We start from the raw sequence: 24,825 nt of genomic DNA, 5'->3' as shown, positions 1-24,825 counted from the left end.
CCAGAAAATAAAGTGAGACAGACATTTTTAAATAAATAGTTATGTCAGATGACATATGAACTTGAGGCATATCAGACTTACAAAGTCTAGTACAGAAGTGTTTATGGACTAAGGTGAGTATATGCCGCGCTTCAGTCTTCTGATTTACCTGAAAAAAACACTGAAAAGTTAAAAATAAAGTGTTTTTTCATTATCCTTCTAACCTTAGTGTTTTATTTTCTTAATGTATCTCAACAAAGAGAAAACATATAAAGTATACTTTTCTTTTCAATATACAATACATTGCATTATAGGAAAAGTCAATCTTTGTGTTGTCTTTCACACCAACATTTCTAAATCAACTCCTGATTTTAAACCTAAAGCACAATTTTAATAGAAATATTGAAAGAGTCATATATATCATGTTTTCCTTTAGTATAAATGTACAAAAAGCAATGTTCTCAAAAAAAAAACCAAACAAAACACACAACAGAATTTTAACTTTCTATAACAGGTTTTATGTCCCAATCTACATTATGAGCTGCTTAAGGATAAGGTTCAAATCTATGGTGTCTCAGTGTAAGTTGTGACAATATGATTCAGACATGTAAGTAACACTGAAAAGTTAGTGAGATGTGCCTGAGTATAGTATAATTATATGATGGAAAGTTTTAATTAAAACACTAGTGTTCTCCTCTGTATTTATTATTTCTGAGTTTTTTTAAGCTTTCCTTTGTATGATCCCAAAGCCTAGAAAAAGTTTCTTTCCTGAAATAAATCTCATTCTGATTTGCAGTAACTAGAAGCCAACTTTGTTAGTAAAATAATAGGAACAGTAAAAGCATATATTACCATTCGATAGATTTTTCTTCTATTTTTAAACTGCTGAACTATAATAAGGCCTTTTAAAATTATACTGAAATAATTTAATCTTTGGTAATTGGGAAGACACCTCAGCATATTAAAGAGGCTGCTTCAGGTCAGCAATTATTGTGGTATTAAGGGTACACATGAGTATCAGTTAATAGGAAATTCAAATAAACAAATACTAAATAATAAAACGTAATAAAAATAAAAAGAACAAAGCCAAAATATTAGAAGAAATATATCACAATATCCTTATTTTAAATTTTGGTGAAATCTCTCTTTCTGTACTCCAAAAATAAGAACTCCAAACCCCACAGTATTTTCAAAGGGATAAAAAAAAATGAGGATTAAAAATAGAATCACTGAAAATTCAAATGGAAAGGAAATATATCAAGAAGATAATACAGACACATGTTCTTCTCCGCTGTATCCCGGTAAAATATATAACCCAATGATGGTTCAAAATAAGAGGCAGAGCTCTTTAAATACACAGTGAAGCCATCTCACTTTAGCAACTTAAAAACAAATTAATGCTAAAATTCCTGTTATGCTTATTGTATAAACACCATAAAAGAAAAAGTATTGCCTGGCTTTCCTTGAATTATTATAAACAAAGAATTCAAAGAAGTAATTAAAACAAAACAAGTTATTTTCCTCAGTGACTTTTATGTAAAATTTCTTAAATCACTTAACACAAGAATAAGTGTTTCATTACTTACTGGTTCCTCTTTAACAACTAGACATAAATCACCATCACTGGTCCGGGTACCAAATCCATTTAAAGAGGACCCAACCAAAAAAAGTCTGCTTTCTAAAGAAACAGAAGATAATTATATGGTATTATTTATTATTTTAAACAGACATTCATATACATAATGGGCATGAAAAATAGGGAAACATACGTGGAAATAACAGCTGAATTTCTCTCTGCAGCTGAGTTCGACAGAGTTCTTTCTTCTTTAAATCACTTGCTTGCTGCTGACACGCTTCAAATAACTCCAGTATTTGCTGACTCAACTTGAATCCACCACAAAAAAAAAGTAAAAATTTTGTTCAGAAGTGTAAAAGTAATTACCATAGTAAGAAGTGAAAACAATACTACCAACAGTATTTTTAAAATAAATATACATTTTCTCCTTAACCCTTTCCAATCAAAACTACTGTTACTCAAGTAACAAGAGCTACTTAGTAACTGAAATAGTTACGAGCTTTCACAATGGTAAAGTATCACTAACCACAAATAATTCATAAGTGTAATCCATGGGTCAGCCAACTTCAACCTTCAGTTGCTGACTAGTTTTAGGTAAGCTAAAAATGGTTTTTATATTTTTAAAGGGTTAGAAAAACAAACAAATAAATAGATGTGACAGAAACCATATGTAAGTGGCAAAGTCTAAAATATTTACAATCTGTCCCTTTTAATAAAGTGTGCCCAACCCCTTGTATACATGCCAGAAATAAACAGACTTTACAGTAAAGTCCCTGACCCTTTATGCACGTTGCAAAGCACCCTTTCCCCCATTCTTACAATAACACCCTGAACCCTGACATATTGCTGCCATCCACAGACAGATCTCCCTGTTTATCTACCTATCTGGTTCACACTTTCCCCCTCATTCCAACTTTTGCCATCACTATAGGTGATTTATATCTCTATAATAAGCTACATTCCACAACATACTTCCACCATTTCTGAACTTCTTTTATTCCAGTATTTTTCATCACTGTTAAACTCCCATAGTCATTATATGGTCTTTGCAATAAAATAAAACTCTGGCTCTTAAATTTTAAATTCCAATATACTACCTTGGCTTCAATCTCTTGTCCAATTCTTACTTTCTTACTCCCCTCATACCTGCCCTAGAACCACAGACCTGGATTCCCTTGAGTCCCCCCTTTCCTCCCAACCCATCAGCACCTGAATAGCACAGTTTCTGTCCCTATCCAATTTACACCCTAGCATCCCTTGAGCCACTCTCTTTTATCATGCCTTAACAACATTATCCTGCAAAATCTTAATCTTGGGTCAATACAATCAAATCACCTTCTCTGCTCTTACATCTGAGTTGCTAAGAGATGAAACTGAACAAAAATTTAAAAATCACAAAATTGGCCCTGCCTGGTGAGGCTCAGTGGATTGAGTGCCAGCTTGTAAACTGAAAGGTCCCCTGTTTGATTCCCAGGCAGGGCAAATACCTGCCTGAGTTGTGGGCTAGGTCCCCAGTTGGGGGCACATGAGTGGCAACCAATCAAGGTTTCTCTCGCACATCGATGTTTTTCTCTCCCTCTCTTTTTCCCTCCCTTCCCCTCCCTCTAAAAATAAATAAAATCTTTAAAAACATAAAAATTACAAAATTGGCATCTTTTAAATTTAGCAGTAACTTCATCATATTAAATTTTACTAAGAAAATTAAGGATACCAGACATTCCTCAGCTTTTTATCCGCAAACTAACATATCTGAATAAAATGTCATCTCTTTACCTCTCCTATCAGACACTGTCAGACAAATTATCCTCTTCCCCTTTTCAAAGCCAATCCCAATATTTTTGTATCCAAGCTTTATGGTCCCCTCCAGGCCACAAATATGGTACCTCCATCAGCTTTTCAGTATCTCTCTCATTTCCAACTTCTCTCTTTAAGCCTTCCCCAGAGTCCACGACACAGCACAAGTCTCACCCATCATTTAAAACATTTTCTATTATCATGTTTAGAAGAAGGCAGAGGCAGTCTGGGCAACTTGGCAATGAAAGAGACAAAATTTTTTAATGTCCCTGAATAAACCACCCACCTCCAAAAAAAAAAAAGACAGCAATTAGAGGAATACAACAAGTAGATCAAACCAAAACAAAATAAAACATAGCCAACAAATATATAACAATTAATTGACTATGTATCACTCATGAACCCCAAGATGTGAACAGTTGAGCCAAACACCAATTGCAGCAAGACCTACATAGTATCAGAAAGATTAAGAGGAGGAAGAGGAAAGGGATTTTAGACAGTCCTAATGCCAAAACATTGAGAAATCAAATTGCCCATAAATACTATTTCTCATTCCCATCCTCAAATTGAGGTGTCCAATTTGGTGTGGAACAGCAACCAAAACTAAGAGGGAATTTCAGAGGCTACAACCCACAGGCAAATGCAAGAGGATCACAGGGAGACAAAAACCTCAAAACTAAGTAAAGCATCCTTCATTACACCAAACAGAAACTGCCAGGAAGAGAACTCTAAACTAAAGCAGTAGAATTTGGGGGGGCAAAGGAAACAAGGTCTTGAATGAGAATGATTCTGAATCCCACAAGGCATCTGAGAATGTCTAAAAACATTTTTGGTTATCAACTGGGGAAGAGGAGGGCGCCACAGGGTGGTCACTGGCATCCAGTAGGTGGAAACCAAGCTCTAAACATCCTGCAAAACACAGGACAATCCCCTACTGCAAAGATTATCTGACCCAAAATGCCAATGTTGAAGAGGATGAAAAACCCTGTCTAGATAAAAGTAGCAAAGGAGAAGAGACATGGTCTCAGAAAGCATATCTCTGAATATTACATAACAGAGGATGACGCCTAGAGTCACAACCTAGAAAACTAGCCTTAGCCTGCCCAACCCTCTTTATCTTAAAAGTAGTACAGGAAAAGCCATCTCACTTAAACACAAATAAGAGAAAAGAACTAGAATCTCAGAAAGAAAGATGAGAATGGGAGAAAAACAGAAAAAATTATTTGAAGAAATAATGCCTAAAAAGGATTGTAGTCATTCCTTATACAAAGTCTCTATAAGAAAAAGGAGAATAAAAAGAGTAACATTCCTATAGAAAATAAAGCACACCAGAAAGACATGTCCACAGAACATTATATTTTTATATATATATTTAATATTTTCCATAATAAAAAGCTTTTAGAGTTAGGGCATCCATGTTTATAAAAGACCTGATAAAGGTTTCTAGTAAAAGTCATTAATATGTAATTTTGAATGACACTCGAATGGTTAAGTTTTATTCACCCAGAGCAGGGTGGGAAACTATGGCCTATAGGCCAAACACTGCTTTTAAGCTTGTTTCGAAGGGCTAGCAAGCTAAAGTGATTTTTACTCTTTTAAGCACTGTTTAAAGAAAAAATATGGGACAGAAGCCCCATGCAGCCCATGTGTCTAAAATATTTATTATTTGGTCCTTTATTAAAAAGACATAATATCACTGTCTCAGAGATACAAGCACTCTCTGCATCATAAACAGTAGCCAAGACATAGAAACAACCTAAATGTCCATTTAATGTCAGTGGGTGAATGGATAAAGAAAATGTGGTGTGTACACTTTATTATGAAATATGATCTGGCCTTAAAAAAAGGAGCCCTGGCCAGTGTGGCTCAATTGGTTGGAGCATCATCCTGTAAGCCAAAAGGTCGCAGGTTCAATTCCTGGTCAGGGCACATTCCTGGGCTGTAGGTGTGGCCCCCAGGATGGGCACACACAGGAGGCAACCAATCAACGTTTCTCTCTTGCATCAATGTTTCCCTCCATTCCTCTCTCCCTTTCTCTCTCTCTAAAAAGCAATGAAAAAATGTCCTCAGGGTAAGGATAAAAAGAAAAAATTTTTTTTAAAAAAAGGAGGGAAGAAATTCTTCCATTTGTGGCATGAATGAACCTGAAAGGCATGCTAAATAAGCTAGAAACAGAAAGACAAATACAGCTTGATCTCACCTACATGCAGAATCTAAAAAAGTAAAATTCATAATAACAGAGAGTAGGATGGTGGTTATCAGGGGCTGGGAATGAGAGGAAATGGAGAGACTTTGGTCAAAGGGTACTAACTTTCAGTTATAAAATGAATAGGTTCTGGAAATGTAAGTTACTATACATTACATTATCATGAACTATATAGTTCATGATAATGTATGATATATGTAAAAATGCTCAGAGAGTATATCTCAAGTGTTCTTGCCACAAGAAAACAAATATGGTAACTATATGAGGTGATAAGCATGTTAATTAGCTCAATTATGGTAATCATACTATATCAAAATATCATTACATTTTACATCTTAAATGCATACAACTTTTGTTACTCATATCTCAATAATGCTGGAATATTGGTAGGAGATGTGCGTGCAAACATATCTTAAGTGTTTGAATTTCAGTGAGCTAATTAATGCTTTACAAATATTTTACCCTTCTTTTCAATTTGTTCATTCCTAAATAAAATGGATTATTTAATATTTTTAAAATATATTTTAAGAGAGAGCCTGTAAGAGATGTGAGATAATCGTCCCCAAACTACCCCTCCAAATGTTCCAAGAGGCTCCAAAAATTTTGCTCCTTTCCAAAATTAAATCTGACACAAGAAATCTTGAATAATTCATTCAGAATCATCTTTTTATTTTATAATCAGTACCAAGAAAACCTTAGCCTAAACTCATCTCAAAATTCAAAATCAATTATTTCAATTCACATAACTCCCAGCTAACCAGAATTTCCAAAGAATAGTTACAATAGATGTAATTCAGGAGCTCAGTGAACTCTGATTCTTCCATAGCCTCTTTTTTTTTTTTTTTTGTCCAGGCAACTGTATATTCACACAAAAGCCAGGGTAAAATAAAAGTTAAATTCAGAAAACTAAGGGTTTTTTTTTTTTTTACTCAATGTGTTCTGTTAATACTTAAAGAAAACAGACAAAAGATTTTAAAAAGAAGGAAAAAAATTAAACTCAGAAAAAATTTAATTCTTTAGGTTTCACAACACAGAATGTAAATCTTCAAAGAAATTAAAATTTCTACTAACAAAATCTTTCCCTAGAGCTCAGTGAAGCAGCTGACCGATTTATTATTACCAATAATAAATTCATTACTACCAGTCTTGAATGAGCTCTCTACACTACTCAGCAAATACTATTTCAAATCTTTTCTACTCTGTTTCTGTGGTCAGTACAACCTCCTGCACTCAGCTTAAATGCTATTTCAAACCTTCTCTACTGTTCTCTAACCTCAGACATCCCACTTCATCCTTTCCACTCTCAACAAACGACCTTGCATACTAATTCAGAGAGAAAACAGAAGTCATTCAACTATGGTAACTCCATTAACTTCTCCATACTGTAGCTACAAACTTCCTTGAATCTACACACCTATCCTCTCCTCCAGCTCCAAAAAGTTTTTCTTACCTAAATCAAATCACTTCCACAGGCAGGGGACCCTTTCTACCTTCTAAGGAATAATATCCACAACTGTTTTCTTTCCAGAGTACTCAATCTCCTCTCTCCACTCAATCTTTCCCTTGAACTTTTACATGTAGCTAAAGTTTCTCCCACTTTATAAATAAATAAATAATTTTTTAAAAAACTGTTCACCTTCCCACCTTTTGCTCCTCCCCTTCACAGCCAAACTTCCCAAAACAGTTGTATATACTCATAGCTTACATTTCTGTTTTCCCATTCTTTTCTCAATTTATCAATATTTCAATTAATCTTGGACCTGGCTCTCTTCTCTCCCTGGCTTTGATTGCCATCTATACACTAATGCTTACCAAATAAATGTACATTTCTAGTCAATACCTTGCCTGTGAATTCCAGATCTGTCTATATTAAACTATCATCTCTAAATACCTAATTTGATGTTTCAAATGAACATTAAAGGCAACATATCCACAGAACTCATGAGACTCCTGCTTACCCTCCAATTCCTATTAAACAATAAACACACACACACACACACACACACACACACACATCGTACTCCTCTTAGATTTTATTCTATCTCAGTGAATGATACTACCATATATCCAGCTGAAGAAACTAGAAACCTGGAACTAACCCTCAATGTCTTCTTTTCTTTCTATTCCTGGTTCTCAGTCAGGGACAATTTTGTCCCCCAGAGGACTGGCAATATCTGCAGACATTTTTGGTCATCATAACTGGGAATTAAGTGGCATATAGTGAGTTGAAGCTTGGAATGCAGCTACACATCCTTAGGATGCACATGACAGCCTCTCCACACCAAGGAAAGTTGGTCCAAAATGTCAATAGTTCAGAAGTTTAGATGACCTAATTAAACTAGCATCAAATTTTATCAATTTCACTTCCCAAATATAGCTTAACTCCATCATTTTTTCTTCATCTTAACTACCATCACTTCCTGATTCAAGGCACCATTACCTTTCATCTATAATATTCAATACAATAACTCCCCTACATCCACACTTGCTCAACTCCATAGAGTGAAGTCAGAATAATTCTAACTCATTCCTTTCTTCCTAAAAAAAAAAAAAAGGTGGCAATTGAAGACCAAAAGGACATACAAGTCTTTGCATGATCTGCCCCTCTCCCAACTTCTACCACACTTCAGCCATTTTCCTCCTAATCAACCAAACTGTAGCCACCCTGGGCTCCTTTCAGTTCTTTGCACACCCCATTCTCCTTTCTACATTAGGACCTTCAACCATGCTGTTCCTTCTCTCTAAAGGACTCTCTATGCCTCACCACTCTTTCACTACTGAACTCCTACGATTCTTCAATCTCAGCTCAAATATTACCTCCTGTAGACCATCCCTCAGCACTCTGTAATTTTCCTTCATGGCACTTACACATATATAAAAAAATAACTGTATTTTGCATGGTTGTTTTTTATAAGATTTTATTATTTTTAGAGAGAGGGGAAGGGAGGGAGAAAGAAATACTGACGTGCAAGAGAAACATCGATTGCCTCTCACACGCCCCCAACTGAGGACCTGACCCACATGTGCCCTGACAGGGAATCAAACCAGCAACCTTCCAGTTCACAGGCTGGTGCTAATTCCACTGAGCCACACCAGCCGGGGCTGCATGTTTGTTTTTTAACAGATCTACCTCTCATTACACTGTATGTACATAGTAAAAATATCATGTATATTTAGCACAAATTTGTGGCACATAGCTAGCACTCAGAAATATTTGTTGAATACTAAATAAATATAAAATCTAATCTACTCTAGGAGTTTCAATTGTCACTTTTATTGCAGGTGACTTCAGGATTCATATCTCCGTCCCTGGCCTTGCTTCTGAAATATATACTTCCAATTCAGCTATAACACACTTTTCCGCAATACCAATTAGCTATAGACAATTGGGAAGTAGGAGAATAGTACCAATCTAACCTGTCGGTTGGGTTGATTTGTACATAGAACTGAAACAGTGGAATTATAACCTTCGTAAGAAAGAAAAGCAGCCCTTAGCTTGGCTGTTGCACAGGCAAGAGTCATTATAGATCTAAGACAACTAAAAAAAAAAAAAGCATCTGTATTCAGGGTTCCCAATCAATAAAACATACCCCCAGCCTTACACCGCTCTCAGCTGGTGTATTTCCTTTTGTGCCTACCTTAGCAGCAGCCTCACTGATTCAGAGCTCCACTTTTAACTGCCTTGGCTCAGTGCCAAGCCCCAGCCACTCTCAACTCTATTCTGCATGTTTTTAATATCCCCTCTAGCAGCATCCGGCAATGCTAAGCCACCTACCAGTCAATCGGCCCAATTTATTTCCCAAGGCAGCAATTATTATTCTAGCTAGTGTTCTGGTTACAAAAGTATTTGGTCTGTTCCAGCCCTATTTTCCCATAGCCCTATATTCTTAGTGTATAATTTGCAGAACATGAGGTTTCTCAAGAGCACAGATGCTGTAGCAGATTTTTCCCAGTTTCAAATAAGTCTTGACTAGTTCCTCAATTAGCTTATATACCCCAAATCTAGGTTTCTTATCTGGTAGGAGTCCAGAATCATATCAATTAGAGTCAATGATGACTCTCTCCCTCTCTCCCCTATATTCAATCATTCCACACATCCTACCAATTTTCCTTATGCTTGGTCTCTCACATATTTTTCACCTGCCACAATGGAAAGCTTCAATACCTCTCATCTGAATGAATTTAATAGCATTCAAGGTAATCATCCATCTTCCAGGCCTTCCTTATTCCAAACCAAACTTCACTAGACCATGAGAACTGTTTTCCCGGAAGTACCAATCTGATGGTGCTAGTCCTCTATTCTAAAAGCTTCAATGGCCTTGTACTGTGAATTCAAGGCTCCAAACCACTGCTCCTCTTTCATGACACACTGAACTTCCCACTCATTTTATGCTGTAGCAGAGGTAAACCACACAAACCACTGAACACACTGCTGGCAAAGAAAGATGGTCAATAAATATTAGCTATTTTTGCCACAGATTACCTGGTATTATAGTCAGTTCTAAGAATGTCATCTCCCTACCCTTTATTTTAAGCATCTTAAGTTTCTTTTCTTTGTATTATTAGCAGCAAGGGTCAAATCTTGGTTGTATCACTTAACTAGCTGTGACCTTGTGCACAGTAAAATTAGGATAATATCCATGCCATAGGGGAGTTGAAAAGACTAAATGACATAGCATATTTAGAATGCCTGGAAAAGAAGAGACATTGGTATACATTAGTTTTCTTAAAAAGCGTTCATTTAAAGAATGAGCACAGAACTAATTGCTTGCTTTCGTTCTCCCACAAACAGGCAGGCACAGAGTAGTACTCAAAGAAATTGGTTTAATGACAAAATGTATCTTTACCCCTTTGATATTAATGCTTATTCCAAGAACATAAGATTTAAGACAATCTTTTTCTCTGCTACAAGGTAAAGAAAATGTTATTAATATGGAACCACATTTTACTGGATATTAACTGACTAATGTGAATTATGTTACTAAATTTACTGAGACTCAACATATACCTAGTTCATATGTAGAAACTAGCAGTTATTTAGTTTTAGTAGTTAATAAAATAATTTTAATTTATAAATATATAAATACATGCAAAAATACAGAACTACAATACTTATAAATGCCATAAAAATGAGTCTAGCTGTATACATATTAAAACTCCATATATAAGACTCTTACATATTCATTCAAAAAATTGATCTGATTTCATTTATATCATAAGCTTTCACATTACAGCATGACAAGAGTTCTTCAAAATGAGAAAGCAGCCCTGGCTGGTGTGGCTTAATGGACTGAGTGCCGGACTGCAAACCACGAGGTTGCCAGTTCAACTCCCAGTCTGGGCACATGCCTGGGTTGCACACCAGGTCCCAATTTAGGGGCATGTGAGAAGCAACCGATCAACACATTGTTGTTTCTCTCCTCCTTTCTCCCTCCCTTCACCTCTCTTTAAAAATAAATAAATAAATAAATAATCTTTTAAAAAATATAATAAAATGAGAAAGCAGTCCCTGGCCAGTTGCTCAGCGGTTAGAGCATCGTCCTGAAAAACCAAGGTTACAGGCTGGAGCCCCAGTCAGGGCACATACAAAAGGCAACCAATGAATGCATAAATAAGCGAACAACAAATCAATATATCTTTCTTGCTCTCTCTCCCCCTTCCTCTCTCAACCTAAAATCAATTTCTAAAAAATAGCAAAATGAGAAAGCAAAGAAAGGAGAAAAGGGCAGAGGGAAAAATGGTACCAAAACATCCCAAGTTAGTCTTTTCTAATTGTACCTTGCTTTTTCCTGCCTCCCACAGGTTTTGACTAATTGCTTTTCCTATTTCACAGTAAGAAATGAAATGACAGGGAGAGAGGTATAATGGACTGAAATGGTAATGGAAAAAATACAATAAAGATTAAATTTAAAAAAAAAGAATGACTGTTTTTAATAAATAGTGCTGGAACTACTGAACAACAACAAATAAAGTTGGACCCCTACTTTATTAGCTCAAAATATATCAAAGACCTAAATCTAAGAGATGAAACTACAAAACTCTTAGAGTAACACCTTAATGGTTTATTAGACAACCCCAAAAGATTAAACAATCAAAGAAAACCAGGTAAATTGGACTTTATCATAATGAAAGCTTTTGTGCTTCAAAGGACACCATCAAAAAAGTAAAAAGACAAACCACAGAATGAGAGAATATATGTGTAAATCAATAACCTGATAGATGTCTAGTATTCAGAATAAATAAAGAACTCTTAAAACTCAAAACTAAAAATAATAACCACCCCCCAAAAGTGGGCAAAGGATTTGAATAGGCAGTTCTCCAAAGAAGATACACAAATGGCCAACATGCAAATGAAAAGATGATCAACATCATTAGTCAACAGGAAATGAAATACTGTCTCACACCCACTTGAATGGTTATAATCAAAAAGACAATAGCAAGTGTTGACAAGAAAGTAGAGAAATTAGGATGCTCATATACTGCTAGTAGGAATGTAAAATGGTACAATTACTTTAGAAAACTCTGTCAATTCCTCAAAAAGTTGTATACTGAGGTTCCACATAACCTAGCAATTTCACTCCTAGATATTACCTGAGGGAAATGAAAATATGGCCATACAAAAACCTGTACACAGATCTTCACAGCAACATTATTCAGAATAGCTAAAAAGTGGAAACAGCCCAAAAGTCTATCAACTGAAGAATGTATAAACAAAATATGGCATACCTACACAACAACTATTATTAAGCTATAAAAAAAGATTAAAGAACTAATACACAGCTATGAGCAAGATGAACCTTGAAAACATGCCAAGTGAAAGAAGCAAGACCATAATTGTATGATTCCATTCATATGGAATGTCCAGAACAGACAAATCCAAAGATAAAAAACTGACTAGGGGTCACCAGGAGCTAAGGGGAGGAGAAGGGATGGGGAAGGGACTGCTACTGGGAACATGATTTCACAACTTTGTGAATATACTAAAAACCCCTGAAAAATACACTTTAAAAGAATTATTTGTAAATTTTATGTACAATTTTTCTCAGTTAAGAAAAGAAGTAATAAAAAGCAGCACAATGAAGGAATGAACAAAAGTGCTCTTTTGACCATTTTCTGTATGCTTACTCTGTTCTAGACCTATGCTGGTTGCTAGGAACCCAAGAGGAATAATACAAAGTCACTATCCACCCTTCAGGCTCATTCTCATTAGCATACAAATGTCATATTTCTCAAGAGTGAACCAACTTTGAAAATGCCAAAACAGCAAATATAAGCCATAGATAATATCAGAGAATGCAGGTATTTACATTATAAACTCTTCTAAATCACCTTGGAATTTTTGTCATTGTTGTTCCATTAAATATTGGGAGAAGGGGCCCTGACCTGTGTGCCTCAGTTGGTCGGGCACTATTCTGCAAAGCAAAAGGCTGCCAGTTCAATTTCCAGTCAGGGCACATGCTGGTTCAGTCTGGTAGGGGAGGCAACTGATTGATGTTTCTCTCCCTCTCTTCCCCCTCCCTCCCACTCTCTCTAAAAATGAATAAATAAAACCTAAAAAAATATATGTATAGGAGAAAGGGAAGAAACATATTTCTAATATTGGTATGAAGTAACTCATTGTTCCCCAATGCTGATGTTATTTTCCAAAAACAATTATTTAATAGCTTCATTTCATTTATTTGAATTTTTTTCTTTACAAATAATGTTTTTGAAAAAGCTTTCTTATTTTGAATGTATTACTTCCTCAGTGATTCCTGGATTCTTCTGTTTTTGACATGCAAAAACTGCACAACAAACAAAAATATCCCAAAAGAAAATGCTTTTTAACACTTTATTACAATATCCATGTGAAAACTGTTTTTCTGTAATAAGTAACAAGAGAGTACTCTAAACTAAGAAATCAAATGTTTTGGGCTCTAATCACAGATTTTTATGAAACAGAGCTATCTCATATCATGATAGGAAAGTTGAACTTCCATTAAAAAATAGCGAAAATCAAAAACTCAAATTTTGACAGAGAACTATGTTAAACTACTTTAAATAGTGCAAAAAAGACAAGTTCTACTCAATCCAAGACATTAGATATTTTTGATACTTTTAATATGATAATTACCATATTGTGCTATGTATGGTGCACACCCATGTTTTTGGCCCAAACTTTCAGGAAAAAAAATCTTTCGTTTTAATTTTCTAATTCAATTTTTTACTCACTTATATTTTTATACTTGTTTTTTGTATTATAAAGGAATTTTAGCATTTATTTTTGAACATATTATGAACGTATTTGTTATGTAATAAATAACTACAAAACACAAGAATAGATACAAGGTATTTCAGTATTACCATGTATAACTTATTTTCCTCTCAAAAATTTAGGCAAAAAAGTGCACATTATACACAGCAAAATACAGTAATTTCCCAAAAGGTAAAACTAAAATTATATTATCATTACCTTATCTTTGGCCTCAGGCAGTGTGATTTCTCTAGGTTCTAAAATTGATATTTCTCGAAAAGGTGGAACACATCTGACTATATCTGGTACGTAGTTTGTATGAAACAATGGCGGCATTGAGTATCTTCTTTCACCTGATAAAGGCACTATGTGGTTAACTATAGTTGGCTCTTGGTGGGGTGAATGGAAACGTTGCCGTTTACCGTCAAGAGGAAGGTTTTTTTCATCGCTTAATCTCCTGAAAACAAACAATATACCTTAGTAATTAAAGGTATAACTTTCTGATAACAAATAGAAAACAATTAAGAATATATAAATATGACAATATAGACTCTTTCAGCATGGCCACATATTAGCTCTATAGGAAATCTTAAAATATCTATTTTTAGCACAAGAGATGCCTTAAAAAAAACACCTTAGGAAAAATGAGTAGTAATAATGTATGTGAAAAAAACAAACTACATATATACAAAGATTAGCCTCCTGCTTCTGAACTATCCCAATGTTTTATTTTAGCAGTGGAAAGTTTATAGGAAAATTTCTATTGATAAAACCACTAATAACAAAAGATCCAAAATAAAAGAAGAGGATAAAATTAAGTTAATTGAATGCTATATATTTTAAAAAGACTCTTTGAGTCCACTTATGTTCTGGCTCATCAGAACATAGTATGGAAGATCAAATTAGGAGATATTTACCTTTTTAAAAAAGCTACTAAAGATATTGGACAAGTAAAAGAAAATTGAAAATGAACTACATTTCAGATAATTATTATTATTACTGTTAAATTTCTTGGACGTGATCAATGTATTTTTGGCTATTTAGGAAAATATCTTCATTTTTAGGAGGAATGCACTGATATGTGTTGGGGTAAAGTCAAATGATGTAAACAAATTACTTTCATATGGTTCAGGAAAAAAAGTGAGGCTAGGAAGAGAAAGAGGCAGAAAAAAACAATGTAGCAAAACTTTAACTGATAAAATTAGGTTAATGAAAATTACTAGTCTTTAAATTTTTTCTGAAGGCTTAAAATCTTTCAAGATAGTAGGCAAGGAAAAAAACGTAAGACAGTAATTATTTGTTGGAAAAAAAGAAAGTTACTTCATTGATATACTAAGTTGTTCGTGTAGGCAATACTTTATGTCATAGGAAATGGTCCAATTCCTTTTAATCTCTAAAATTCTACTGGTCATAGACACCTGAAGACTTTTATTATAATACTCCTTTTGGATTCTGCCAATTTCTCTCTCCTTGGCAGACCCACAAATAACTGGAACTCCTACATTTGTTTATTAAAAGTGAACACAAGGGTACTTAATATTTTTAAAACATTAAAAGTAATTTAGAGCTTTATATTTTGAATATCTTATACTGAGAATGCCAATTTTAGTTTTAAAGTACGTATAACTATAAACTAATGGAATTTATTTTCATTCATGATTCACAAACTGGCTTATGAGGCCAATTTCCAAAAATTAAAAATCTGAATAAAGTAATACTTTTAGCGTCATTATATAGCTTTCACAATGACAACTTTGAAGACAACTCACAGTGCTTCTAAACACAGTATCTAGAGACAGACCTCCTGGGTTCATGCCACAGTTATGCTTATTTTACTTAAAAAACTAATTGGTTAATCTCCGTGTATTTCAGCTTTCTCCCCAAGAGGAGAGGGTTAATAGTACCTACCTCATAAAGCGCTGTGAAACTTAATCAAATTATTATCTGTAAAGTCCTCAAAACAATGCCTACTATATAGAGTGATCAATAATTCTCAGGTAGTGTTATTTTTAATTGGACACAAAAATTACAAAATGTTTATACAGGCTTTAATAAATAGCAACATCTATCAAGTATTGCCAAATCATATTTTAACAATCACCTCTAAAGCTCTGTTGTAATTACTTTGTGATACATTAATTTCTATTAATCAAACTGGTTAAAATTAATAGGCTCTTGACTTCTCTATAGAAAGCTTTATGTCATGCAGAAATTTTCATTATAATAATATTTATCCTAGACTGTTACCTGTATAAGATTTAGATAAACCAAATAATAGTAAACTATACTAGTAAGAAGGTATATGGGCTGAATTGTGTCCCCCCTCAGAAGTCATATATTTAAACTCTAATGCCCAGTATCTCAAAATGTGACTGTATTTGGACATACAACCTTTAAAGAAGTTAAAATGAGGTCATTAGGGTGGGTCCTAATCAATATCACTAATGTCCTAGAAGAAGAGATAGAAGAGAGAAAACACAGACATAGGGATGACCATGTGACAACACAGGAAAAAGGCAGTCATCTACCAGCCAAGGACGAAAGCTGCAGAATAAGCCAAACCTGCCAACACCTTGATCTTAGAATTCAAACCTCCAGAATTGTGAGAAAACAAATATCTGTTGGTTAAGCCAGCCAGTCTGTTGTTCTTTGCTATGGCAGCACTAGCATCTAATTACAGAAAGCCATCTGATTTAGTTAAAAATCTCAATTAAAAGTAGTTTCCTAAAGAAATATAGCATCATTCCATCTAAAACTTACAATATCAGGAATAAATAAAGTATTCCTAAAATTCTTTAAATATTATGTAGTTTTAATATTCTGTGACAGGACTGATCGCACACATCCCAGGAAAAAAATTTAGGGCACAATGTCCATACAATTTTAATAAAAGATATGCAAACATTTATTTTAAAATAAGAGGTACTTACTTCCTTCCTCGAAATAATGGGGAAGTTGAAGTCTGTATTGGACTCACATTTCCATATGTCAATGGCTGTAATGACACAGCTCTAGACAAGCTACCAAAAACAAAAAACAATAGTGATAAATATTTTTTCAGAAAAAAATAAGTATTTCACTGATCAAAAGAAAACATGTCATAATGGCATTTTTCTCTAACTTCATGTTTCATATAAAAAGAGTTTGCATCAAGTAGAAAACAAAATTTACAAATGATACAGGCCAAAATATTTCCATACTTACTCTACATTCTGAAAGTTGAAGTGGGCATCTATAAGCTGCTGATGTGAATAAAGAGTTGGTGACAGAGCAAAGAAGTTATTATGTTGTTGATGGTTTGGCGTGAAAGGTGGACGACCCAAAATTGAGTTTGGGAACATGCTCTTGTTCACTAAAAGTGAACATGTATTCTTCCACCTAGAACAGTTTTAAAAGACAAATTATTGTAACTTAAAAATACTGAACTCTGGTTAACCAATATCTGCTATTTAAAACAATTAGTTACGGAGTTATGAATTTTATTTGCAGATATTTTTAAAAGTTGAAATAGATGTCTTCAGTCATACTATTGGTACAAAAAAAAAACTTGTAATAAAGATTTTTAAATCTAGATTAACCATAGTATTATTCAAATGAAAGTACAATATATGTTTCAAAATTTCTGATAAATGTTCCCTAATAAATTTAGCCTAATATCAATCTTTTAGAAATCAAGTTAATGCCACATACTCTAATAAAAAAGAAAACTGATTTTTAAAAAAAGGGAAACATTTCATGAAACCCTACAGATTCCTACATTTATTCCCAATATAATTTATGTAAAGGTATAAGCCATCTCATGAAATCTGGTTCCCATGATTGAGATCTTACAGATCTGACCAAAGGAAGGAGGAAATTTGTATTGCCTAATAATTATTTATAAAATTGTGAGATTCCCTTCAAAATCTAAGTAACTTATACAAAGGACTTTCAATATAAGGGCTTATGCCATAAAAATAGGGAAAACCTTGTACACAAAGCAATCAGAACCACTCACTGACCTTGGCAGAAATCTGGGTATTTCTTTGCAATGACTGATCCCTAAAGGCTACAAACCTACAAAGAGTAGAGTAAGGTAACAAACTGAAAACAAGTATTAAATCTACAAAGTAAAAATAATCCCCAACCTACCTTCCTAAAGCAGGAAATTAGAAAACTCATTTTTGGAATAACTGAGAAAGAAACCATATAATATAGTAATCAGAAAATCTATATAACATAGTAATAGGTTTCCACCAAAGAAAAGTCAAGCCTGCTGGCAACTACAGTAAGGCCTACTATTGAATTGCCTACCCATGCACACAGAGCTTCTTCCAATTAGATTTCTAATATCTCTCACTTAAAATTACCATCATGGATGCCAAAAGAAAAAAAAATACCTGAGAGTAAACAAAAACAATGCCAAGAACAAATGAAAAGTAAAAAAAAAAAACAAAAACAAAAAAGCCCTCAAAATTCTCCTTAACTAATGAAAAAATATTGCATATACAGAACAAAAATATATTGTTAAAAAGCAGAAGGGGCTTTTGGAAATTATAAAACTGAAAGCAGAAATATCCTGCAAAAAGTTAAAAGATAACATTGAGAAAATCCCTAGAAGGAAAAAATGATGAGGCCAGAAAGGAAGCAGGACAATAAGAGAGAAAATATAAGAACCTCAAACTATGTGGTCCAACATCCAACATAACATAAGCTCCAGGAACAAAGAAAATTAAAAAAAAAAAAAAAGAATGACCAAATGTTTAAATATTCCAAGCCTGAAGAACACCAATCCTTATATTTAAAGGATCCAAGGAGTACAAAGCATGGTTTTTCTTAAAAAAAAAAAAAAAATCAAGGCATATTAGAGTGAAATTTTAGAATTTCAGAGTATCAAAAAAAAGCATATAAAATATTAAGAGAAAAATGTTATAAACAAAGGATTGGTAATCAAAATGGTTTTAAAGCAACAGTAGAAACCACAAGACAATGAAGTCAATGTCTTCAAGTCTCTGAAGGAAATGCTCTCAAGCTGTAATTCTATACCTAGCTATATCATCAATGCAAAGGAGGTAAAAAGCTTTTTTAGACATGTAAGTTATCAAAAAAAAAAAAAAAAAAAAAAAGGACCAAGAAAACCTGGGATCTAGGAAAAGGAAGATCCAACACATAGCAGAGGCAAAGTAAATTCCCCAGGATGATGGTAAAGGGAAGCTAAGAATTGAATTAGAGAGGATAAAGGGCTTCAAGAAAATATCCAAAGGGGGAAAAAAAGGTTAATTGGTAGATTACCGATGTATTTGACCAAAGAGAGCAGTTCTGCTGACAGAGCAGAAATAATTATAGGAATGGAAAAGCAGCAAGCTAAAAATAAATTACTAAACAACAGAAAAAGCACAAAGGGTCCTATAAAAAAGTAAATATAATCAGTTACCTACCTTGGTTCCTACAATACAAACATTGAATACAGAAATTATATTTACATCATTTACTACATATGGTATTTAAAGATTACATATATTCATATATTATTATATGTTATATATGAGAGGGGACCCCCCCAAAAAAACAGAATTTTCTGAATTTTCTTCTGGAGGGTAGGCACCTTGTAGTAGAGGATTCCCCCACTAGGTGAGTGGTCCAAGAATCCATCTGCATCAGTACCAACTAGCCTTGTTGTAAGAGGCTGTGTTCGGCCTCAGTGAATTTTTTTTTTTTTTTTTTTTTTGGATACTCTTTCAATGCGCTTTTGCCCATTTCATGATGAGTGCCTTATGAGTGCACCTGCCCACAGTGCAATGAGTGCTAAGCAGTTTTTGACCCAAAGCTGCATAACCCCTGTATCCCTTCCTCCCTATTCACCCAATCTCACCCCAAGCAACTTTTTTTTGTTGTTGTTTCCCTGGATGAAGAAAGTCCTCAAAGAAAAACATTTTGCCAATGTGGAAAAGATGAATTAAAAAACAGCAGAAGTACTAAATGGCATCAAAATGGATGAGTTCCCAAACTGTTCTGAGCAGTGGAAAAAAGGCTCGATAGGTGTATTGCATCAAACGGAGAGTACTTTGAAGGTGACTGAGGTTTAAATATGTAAGAATCCACAAATATTTATAAATAAATTCCAGGGATTTTTGGGTCCCCATTCGTATCTACGTTTATATACATCACAATTTATGACAGTACCTAAAGATGTTAATCTTCATTTTCAGCAGTTATCAATCCAAAAAATAAGTTATAGGAGACTTTTTTTAGAACAGAGGAAAAGAACATTTATATTTATTTATATATTTAGCTAGAGGGGAAGGGAGGGAGAAAGAGTGGGAGAGAAACATCAGTGTGTAGCTGCCTCTTGTGTGCCCCTCACTGGGGACGTGGCCCGCAACCAAGGCTTGTGCCCTGACTGGAAATCAAACCAGTGACCTCTTGGTTCGCAGACCAGCACTCAATCCACTAAGCCACACCAGCCAGGGCAGGAAAAGAACATTTAAACAGCTTTGAAAAAAGGTAGTTGCTTCTGGGAATTGACACAAGACGGCTGGAAAAATTGGAGCAGGAGGCAACGAAAGAGAAAGAGCTGCAATAAATAAATAAATCAATCATATAAATTTTGTCCCTTTTTTGTCAATTCCCTAGGCTGGCCACAGACAGTGAGATTCATCAGGCCTGGGTTCAAACAGATTTTGGACAAGAGTCTCTGACCACCATTAGATCTCATCCCAAGTGCCTGACTTTCTCATTTGAATCAAAGACAAATGTTGCCTCCAGAAAACAGGTTTGTCAACTTTCTTCAGCAGGCCTTTATCTCTTGTCATAGTTTTTTTTTTAATCCTATCAAATCTACCACACTACTGATTTTAACTGCTCAGAGGAAATGGAAAATATCTTGAACTAAGCCGTACTCCAGAGAATCTGTATTAAAAGTATACTCAATAATCATAGAATGGCAGATTCAAGTGTAGCAGCTAATGCCTTGTTCTACCCTTTGCCTGGGTTCACACTTTCTTGGGCTTCTTTACTGCGCTTCCCTGACTCAACTCACACACATAAAACATAATTCCTATTTAATATAATTCCTCAGAAAAGGACATTAAATACAAGTCATTATAGTAATAAATTTTGTTTCATATTTCATTTTGTTGGAATAGAGATTACTACAATTATAGATATGATCAACAAAGGATGGAATTTGTATTCAGAAAAGCTAGAATTAAAACATTCTATTTCAGATTTATTTAAATAAGTTCAAAGTTAAAATTCTATGACACTATTTATACCTATAAATAATATAGTGTGGGACAAAGTAGGCTTACTGTTGTTCCTATGGAAAATAATACAATAATGAATAATAATACAAGAATAAACTCTGTTTTGCATACTCACAACGAGAAACCCTGTATGTGTGTTTTTCTTCAACAGCCCAATAAAGTCCTATACTCATGCATTCAGACATGAAAACTGAAAGTGCCTTAACAGCCCAAACCTAGCCTATTCCTATTGCATTACCTGGGTCAGATCCAAATTGAGAATAAGTCAAAACATGTCTTGTGGCCCAGTCGTGTTCTACAAAACTAATGAACAAATTATGCAAGGCTTAAAAACTTAGAATGATCCCATGGCAAAAAATTTACTTCAGGGTAGATACTGAGTTCAACCTATCTCAAATTTCCAGATAAGCACTAAAATTTTTGGAGACCCTCTAAACAAAACATTGGTCAGCTTCTCCTCAGTATGAATCTTGGCCTTCAAGTCTGGCTGTTACCAGATCAGCCCTCAGGGTAAAGAGAAACATTCCTAGGGAATATAACCAATGGCTTTCAATGCTCCCCAACATAGGTATCCTGTATGACCATCTAGGGATAAGGAAGTAAACGAAAAGCCCATGAATTTCGATTCCTCTTTCTAATATTTTTTTCTAATACATTTCAACTCTGATTTTTATGACAATATAAATGTCACCAAAATAACAACCTATCATAAGCATTATAAGGGATCATTTTTTAAACAGAATACAGTTTCAGCAAAACTATTATGACATCAGAATTAAGGGGACCTCCACAGCACTGCAAATTGTTCTCTCCATATTCTGAATGAAAGTCTTTACTAAGTAGTTAATAATCGATATATGTAAAACACTACATCACATTAACTGTGGTAGCAAGTAAAAGAAATTTCATACTAAAGGATTAAAATCCAGATATTGGTGACATCCTATTTTTCTTAGCTTGAAAGTTACGTATCTCAATCTGTACTTGATTACAAAATAGAATAATCTAAGTAAATTCGGAACAGTTTTAAAACCACTGCACTGGTTCCAGCTTTAAGGAACTTTAAGCATTGCTTCTGATTAAGATTGACCCAATGAGAAACTATACAGGTTTATTTGTAAATAATTATACATGAGATAAGCTGTAACAGATTAGTTTACAAAGTAACTCTTAGTGCTATAGTATTTGATCATGGACCTTACAGCCTGGAATTTATCCTAAACTTGACCTCTCCTCCAAGATTAGAGAACACACAAGGTTACATAATTCCTTCATCAGGATTCCCTGGAAAGCACAATCTACTTAGTATAAAACTCAGAGTTGTAGTGGCCAAGTCAAGTTATCGCTTCACTTCGTCCAAATGCCTTTGATCCATCCCGGAAACTCACTTCTCTTTTTCCACAGTGCAAAGTCCAATTTGTAAATCTTGCTCACCCACTGTCAAAACCACTTGCAGATTTTAGAAAGGCCATTCCTTTTTATTAAGAATTAGATTCCACCCAAGTGTTGAAAAAAATAATCTAGTTGCATGGTTTGAAATGGACATTTCTCAAATGACCTGTTTCACATGGAGTCTGTTACACATCATTTATTTCCACATCAGACTTAATTGGGGATAACACACCAACAAAGTAATGTTACTATTATTGGCTATCAGTACATAGTACGAGCCTTTTTGGCTGTTAATCAGTACATGTTAATGCCCTGTGATAATAAGCCGTACAATATGATGGCATTTACAAAAAGAGTATGTTCCCAGTAATGCAAACATACGAACTTAAGTGTTCAGTTTAGCATCTCTTTTACTACACATCTGGCAACGAGCCGCCAAGTTAGCTTGAGTTTACAGTTTGTGTCTTTTTTGTTCACCCTACTGGTAGACGCAAACTAAATAAACAACTGCTATTTTAAACAAAAAGCTGAGAGAGCTAAAACAAGATAGGATACATGGATAATCCGGAAATTGTGAGGCACAAAAATCCCTCCTATTATGGACTAGAAAGAGAGATGAAGAGCCCATCTACAAAAGCTGGACGGGCGCGGGGAGGTGGGGGTGGTCAGAGTATGCAATAATCTGACAGTCCTAATCTGTACACTTTCCGTGAAGAACTGAGGCAAGAGCCAAACTCATGCCCACTTAAACCGTCCTTTGAAACACCATGCAGGATCCCATGACAATCTTCCTCTTTCGGTCCTAGATCGAGGACGGGGCACGAGGAAAGGAAACGAGTGGAAAAACTAAACGGTCCCACACTCTTCAACAAGTACAGCAGCCAAGGGGCCACCCATAAGTCTGGGGAAGAGATACTGCCGGAACCTCCCACGCAAACAAAACAGTACAGTTTCAAAAAAGTTCCCCGCGCCCCGCCCTCGACCTGGGCCTTCACGGTGCGTCCCGCTCCGAAACCCCCTGACTCACAGGTGTCCTTGGGGCAGGGCCTACCGGCACTGCCCGCCCAGGAGCTCCAAGGCCGGAGCAGCTACGGACCCGCGCGCTCCGCCGTAGTTTTCGCCTGAGTCAAAGAGGTAGTGGCCCGCAGAATGGCTAGGCCCGGCTCCGGAATCGGATTACGTTCTAAACCCCGGACTCCGCGGCCGGGGAGGAGAGACACGAGAAAAGGCAGGGCCAGCAAATGTGTAGGAGATTAAAGGCGGTGACAGGAGGCGGAAGACCAAAAAGTCGCTCAAAAAGAGGCGCAGAAAGCTCTGTCAGAGATACCCGGAAGACCGACGTGACCCCGGATGGGAAGAGCAGGGAGAAAAGTCACATTTCCGGCAACATCCCCCGCCTCCTGCGAGCGCTTTGCTAAAATGCGCAGGCGCACGGTTGCTGGGGGTCCGGCCTTAGTTCAGCGGTGGTCGGTAGGCCCCTAAGGGCTCTTTGGGAAAGGACTAGGACTACCCTGACACTGCGGAGCTAAGCAATCGGCGGAGGGCAGCCTGCTCACGGAGAGCAGTTCTTGGTCTGATAAACACGTACTGGTTCCTGGTGTCTCAGGCGCGTGACTCCTCCCCGGAGAAGCTTTTCCAAACCCAGTTTTCCGTCATTCTTCTGCAAGGAATTGTATTTAGCTGTAACTGCTCTTCCCTACACCCTACCCCCGCCCGTCAACAGAGAGCTGCTTGAGTATAAAATCCCCTATTTATCGCTTAAGCCTGCACTCAGAACCTTGCCCATTATAATAGCTGACATTCCTTAATTCAACAAATAATATTTCTTCCCCAATGGGATTTAATAGTTGTGAAGATATGTAAGTTGTTGAATGTACCGGTGTACTTGAGTTAACAATACTCTTTATTGTCCTTTCCTATCTATAAAACCTACCCTCCACTCATTCCTGAAATTGGTAGGTTGCGTCATCTTTCTTTTTTCCTGATCAATGTGGGGAGAGGTTTATCAACTTTACTGATCTCAAGTCTCAAAGCCAGCTTTTGTTTTCATAGATTTTCTCTGTTGGTTGTTTTCTATTTCATTTATTTGTTCTATTTCCTTCCTTCTGCCTTTAAATTTTTTTAAGTTTTGAAATTAATTTTATAGTTTCCTTTTTATTGAATTTATTGGGGTCACATTGGTTAATAAAATGATATAAGTGCCAGGGGTACAATTCTACAATACTAATTTTATACTTTCTGTATTTGAAAACTAAGGTCATTGATTAGAGATGTTTCTTGTTTCATAATACAAGCATTTGTTGGGATGTGTTTTCAAAGTAATACTTTAGCTGCATCCCAAACATTCTGATACAGGGTAGGGCAGAAGTAACACCTGCTTAACTGGGGTTGGTAGGGTAAA

The 24,825-nt window shown here is 35.4% G+C and overlaps 1 protein-coding gene across 6 annotated transcripts in view; it reads right to left on the bottom strand.

The window, feature by feature from the left end:
- TENT2 (terminal nucleotidyltransferase 2) overlaps positions 1-23,770 on the bottom strand; it is a 56,913-nt gene extending 33,143 nt beyond the window's left edge. For 3 of the 6 annotated variants that reach the window (XR_008529549.1, XM_054578529.1, XM_054578532.1), the window contains exons 1-7: positions 23,452-23,770; positions 16,993-17,166; positions 16,719-16,808; positions 14,008-14,245; positions 1,749-1,863; positions 1,566-1,657; positions 82-160 (exon numbers count right to left, since the gene is read on the bottom strand). Coding sequence is in view for 5 of the 6 variants with exons in the window: in XM_054578529.1 (XP_054434504.1) it covers positions 82-160; positions 1,566-1,657; positions 1,749-1,863; positions 14,008-14,245; positions 16,719-16,808; positions 16,993-17,129 (751 nt within the window). In the remaining variant the exon portion in view is untranslated. Of the gene's footprint in view, positions 1-81; positions 161-1,565; positions 1,658-1,748; positions 1,864-14,007; positions 14,246-16,718; positions 16,809-16,992; positions 17,167-21,270; positions 21,288-23,451 lie in introns of those variants that run through there. The other 3 variants (XM_054578531.1, XM_054578533.1, XM_054578530.1) reach the window with 2 other exon arrangements.
- Between the last annotated feature and the right edge of the window lie 1,055 nt (positions 23,771-24,825).

Source organism: Pteronotus mesoamericanus, unplaced genomic scaffold, assembly GCF_021234165.1.
Source record: "Pteronotus mesoamericanus isolate MK-2021 breed Mesoamerican mustached bat unplaced genomic scaffold, CSHL_Meso_final contig_50, whole genome shotgun sequence".
In the NCBI taxonomy this organism is placed as follows: Eukaryota; Metazoa; Chordata; class Mammalia; order Chiroptera; family Mormoopidae; genus Pteronotus; species Pteronotus mesoamericanus.
This window is presented reverse-complemented; position numbering and strand designations above follow the sequence as displayed.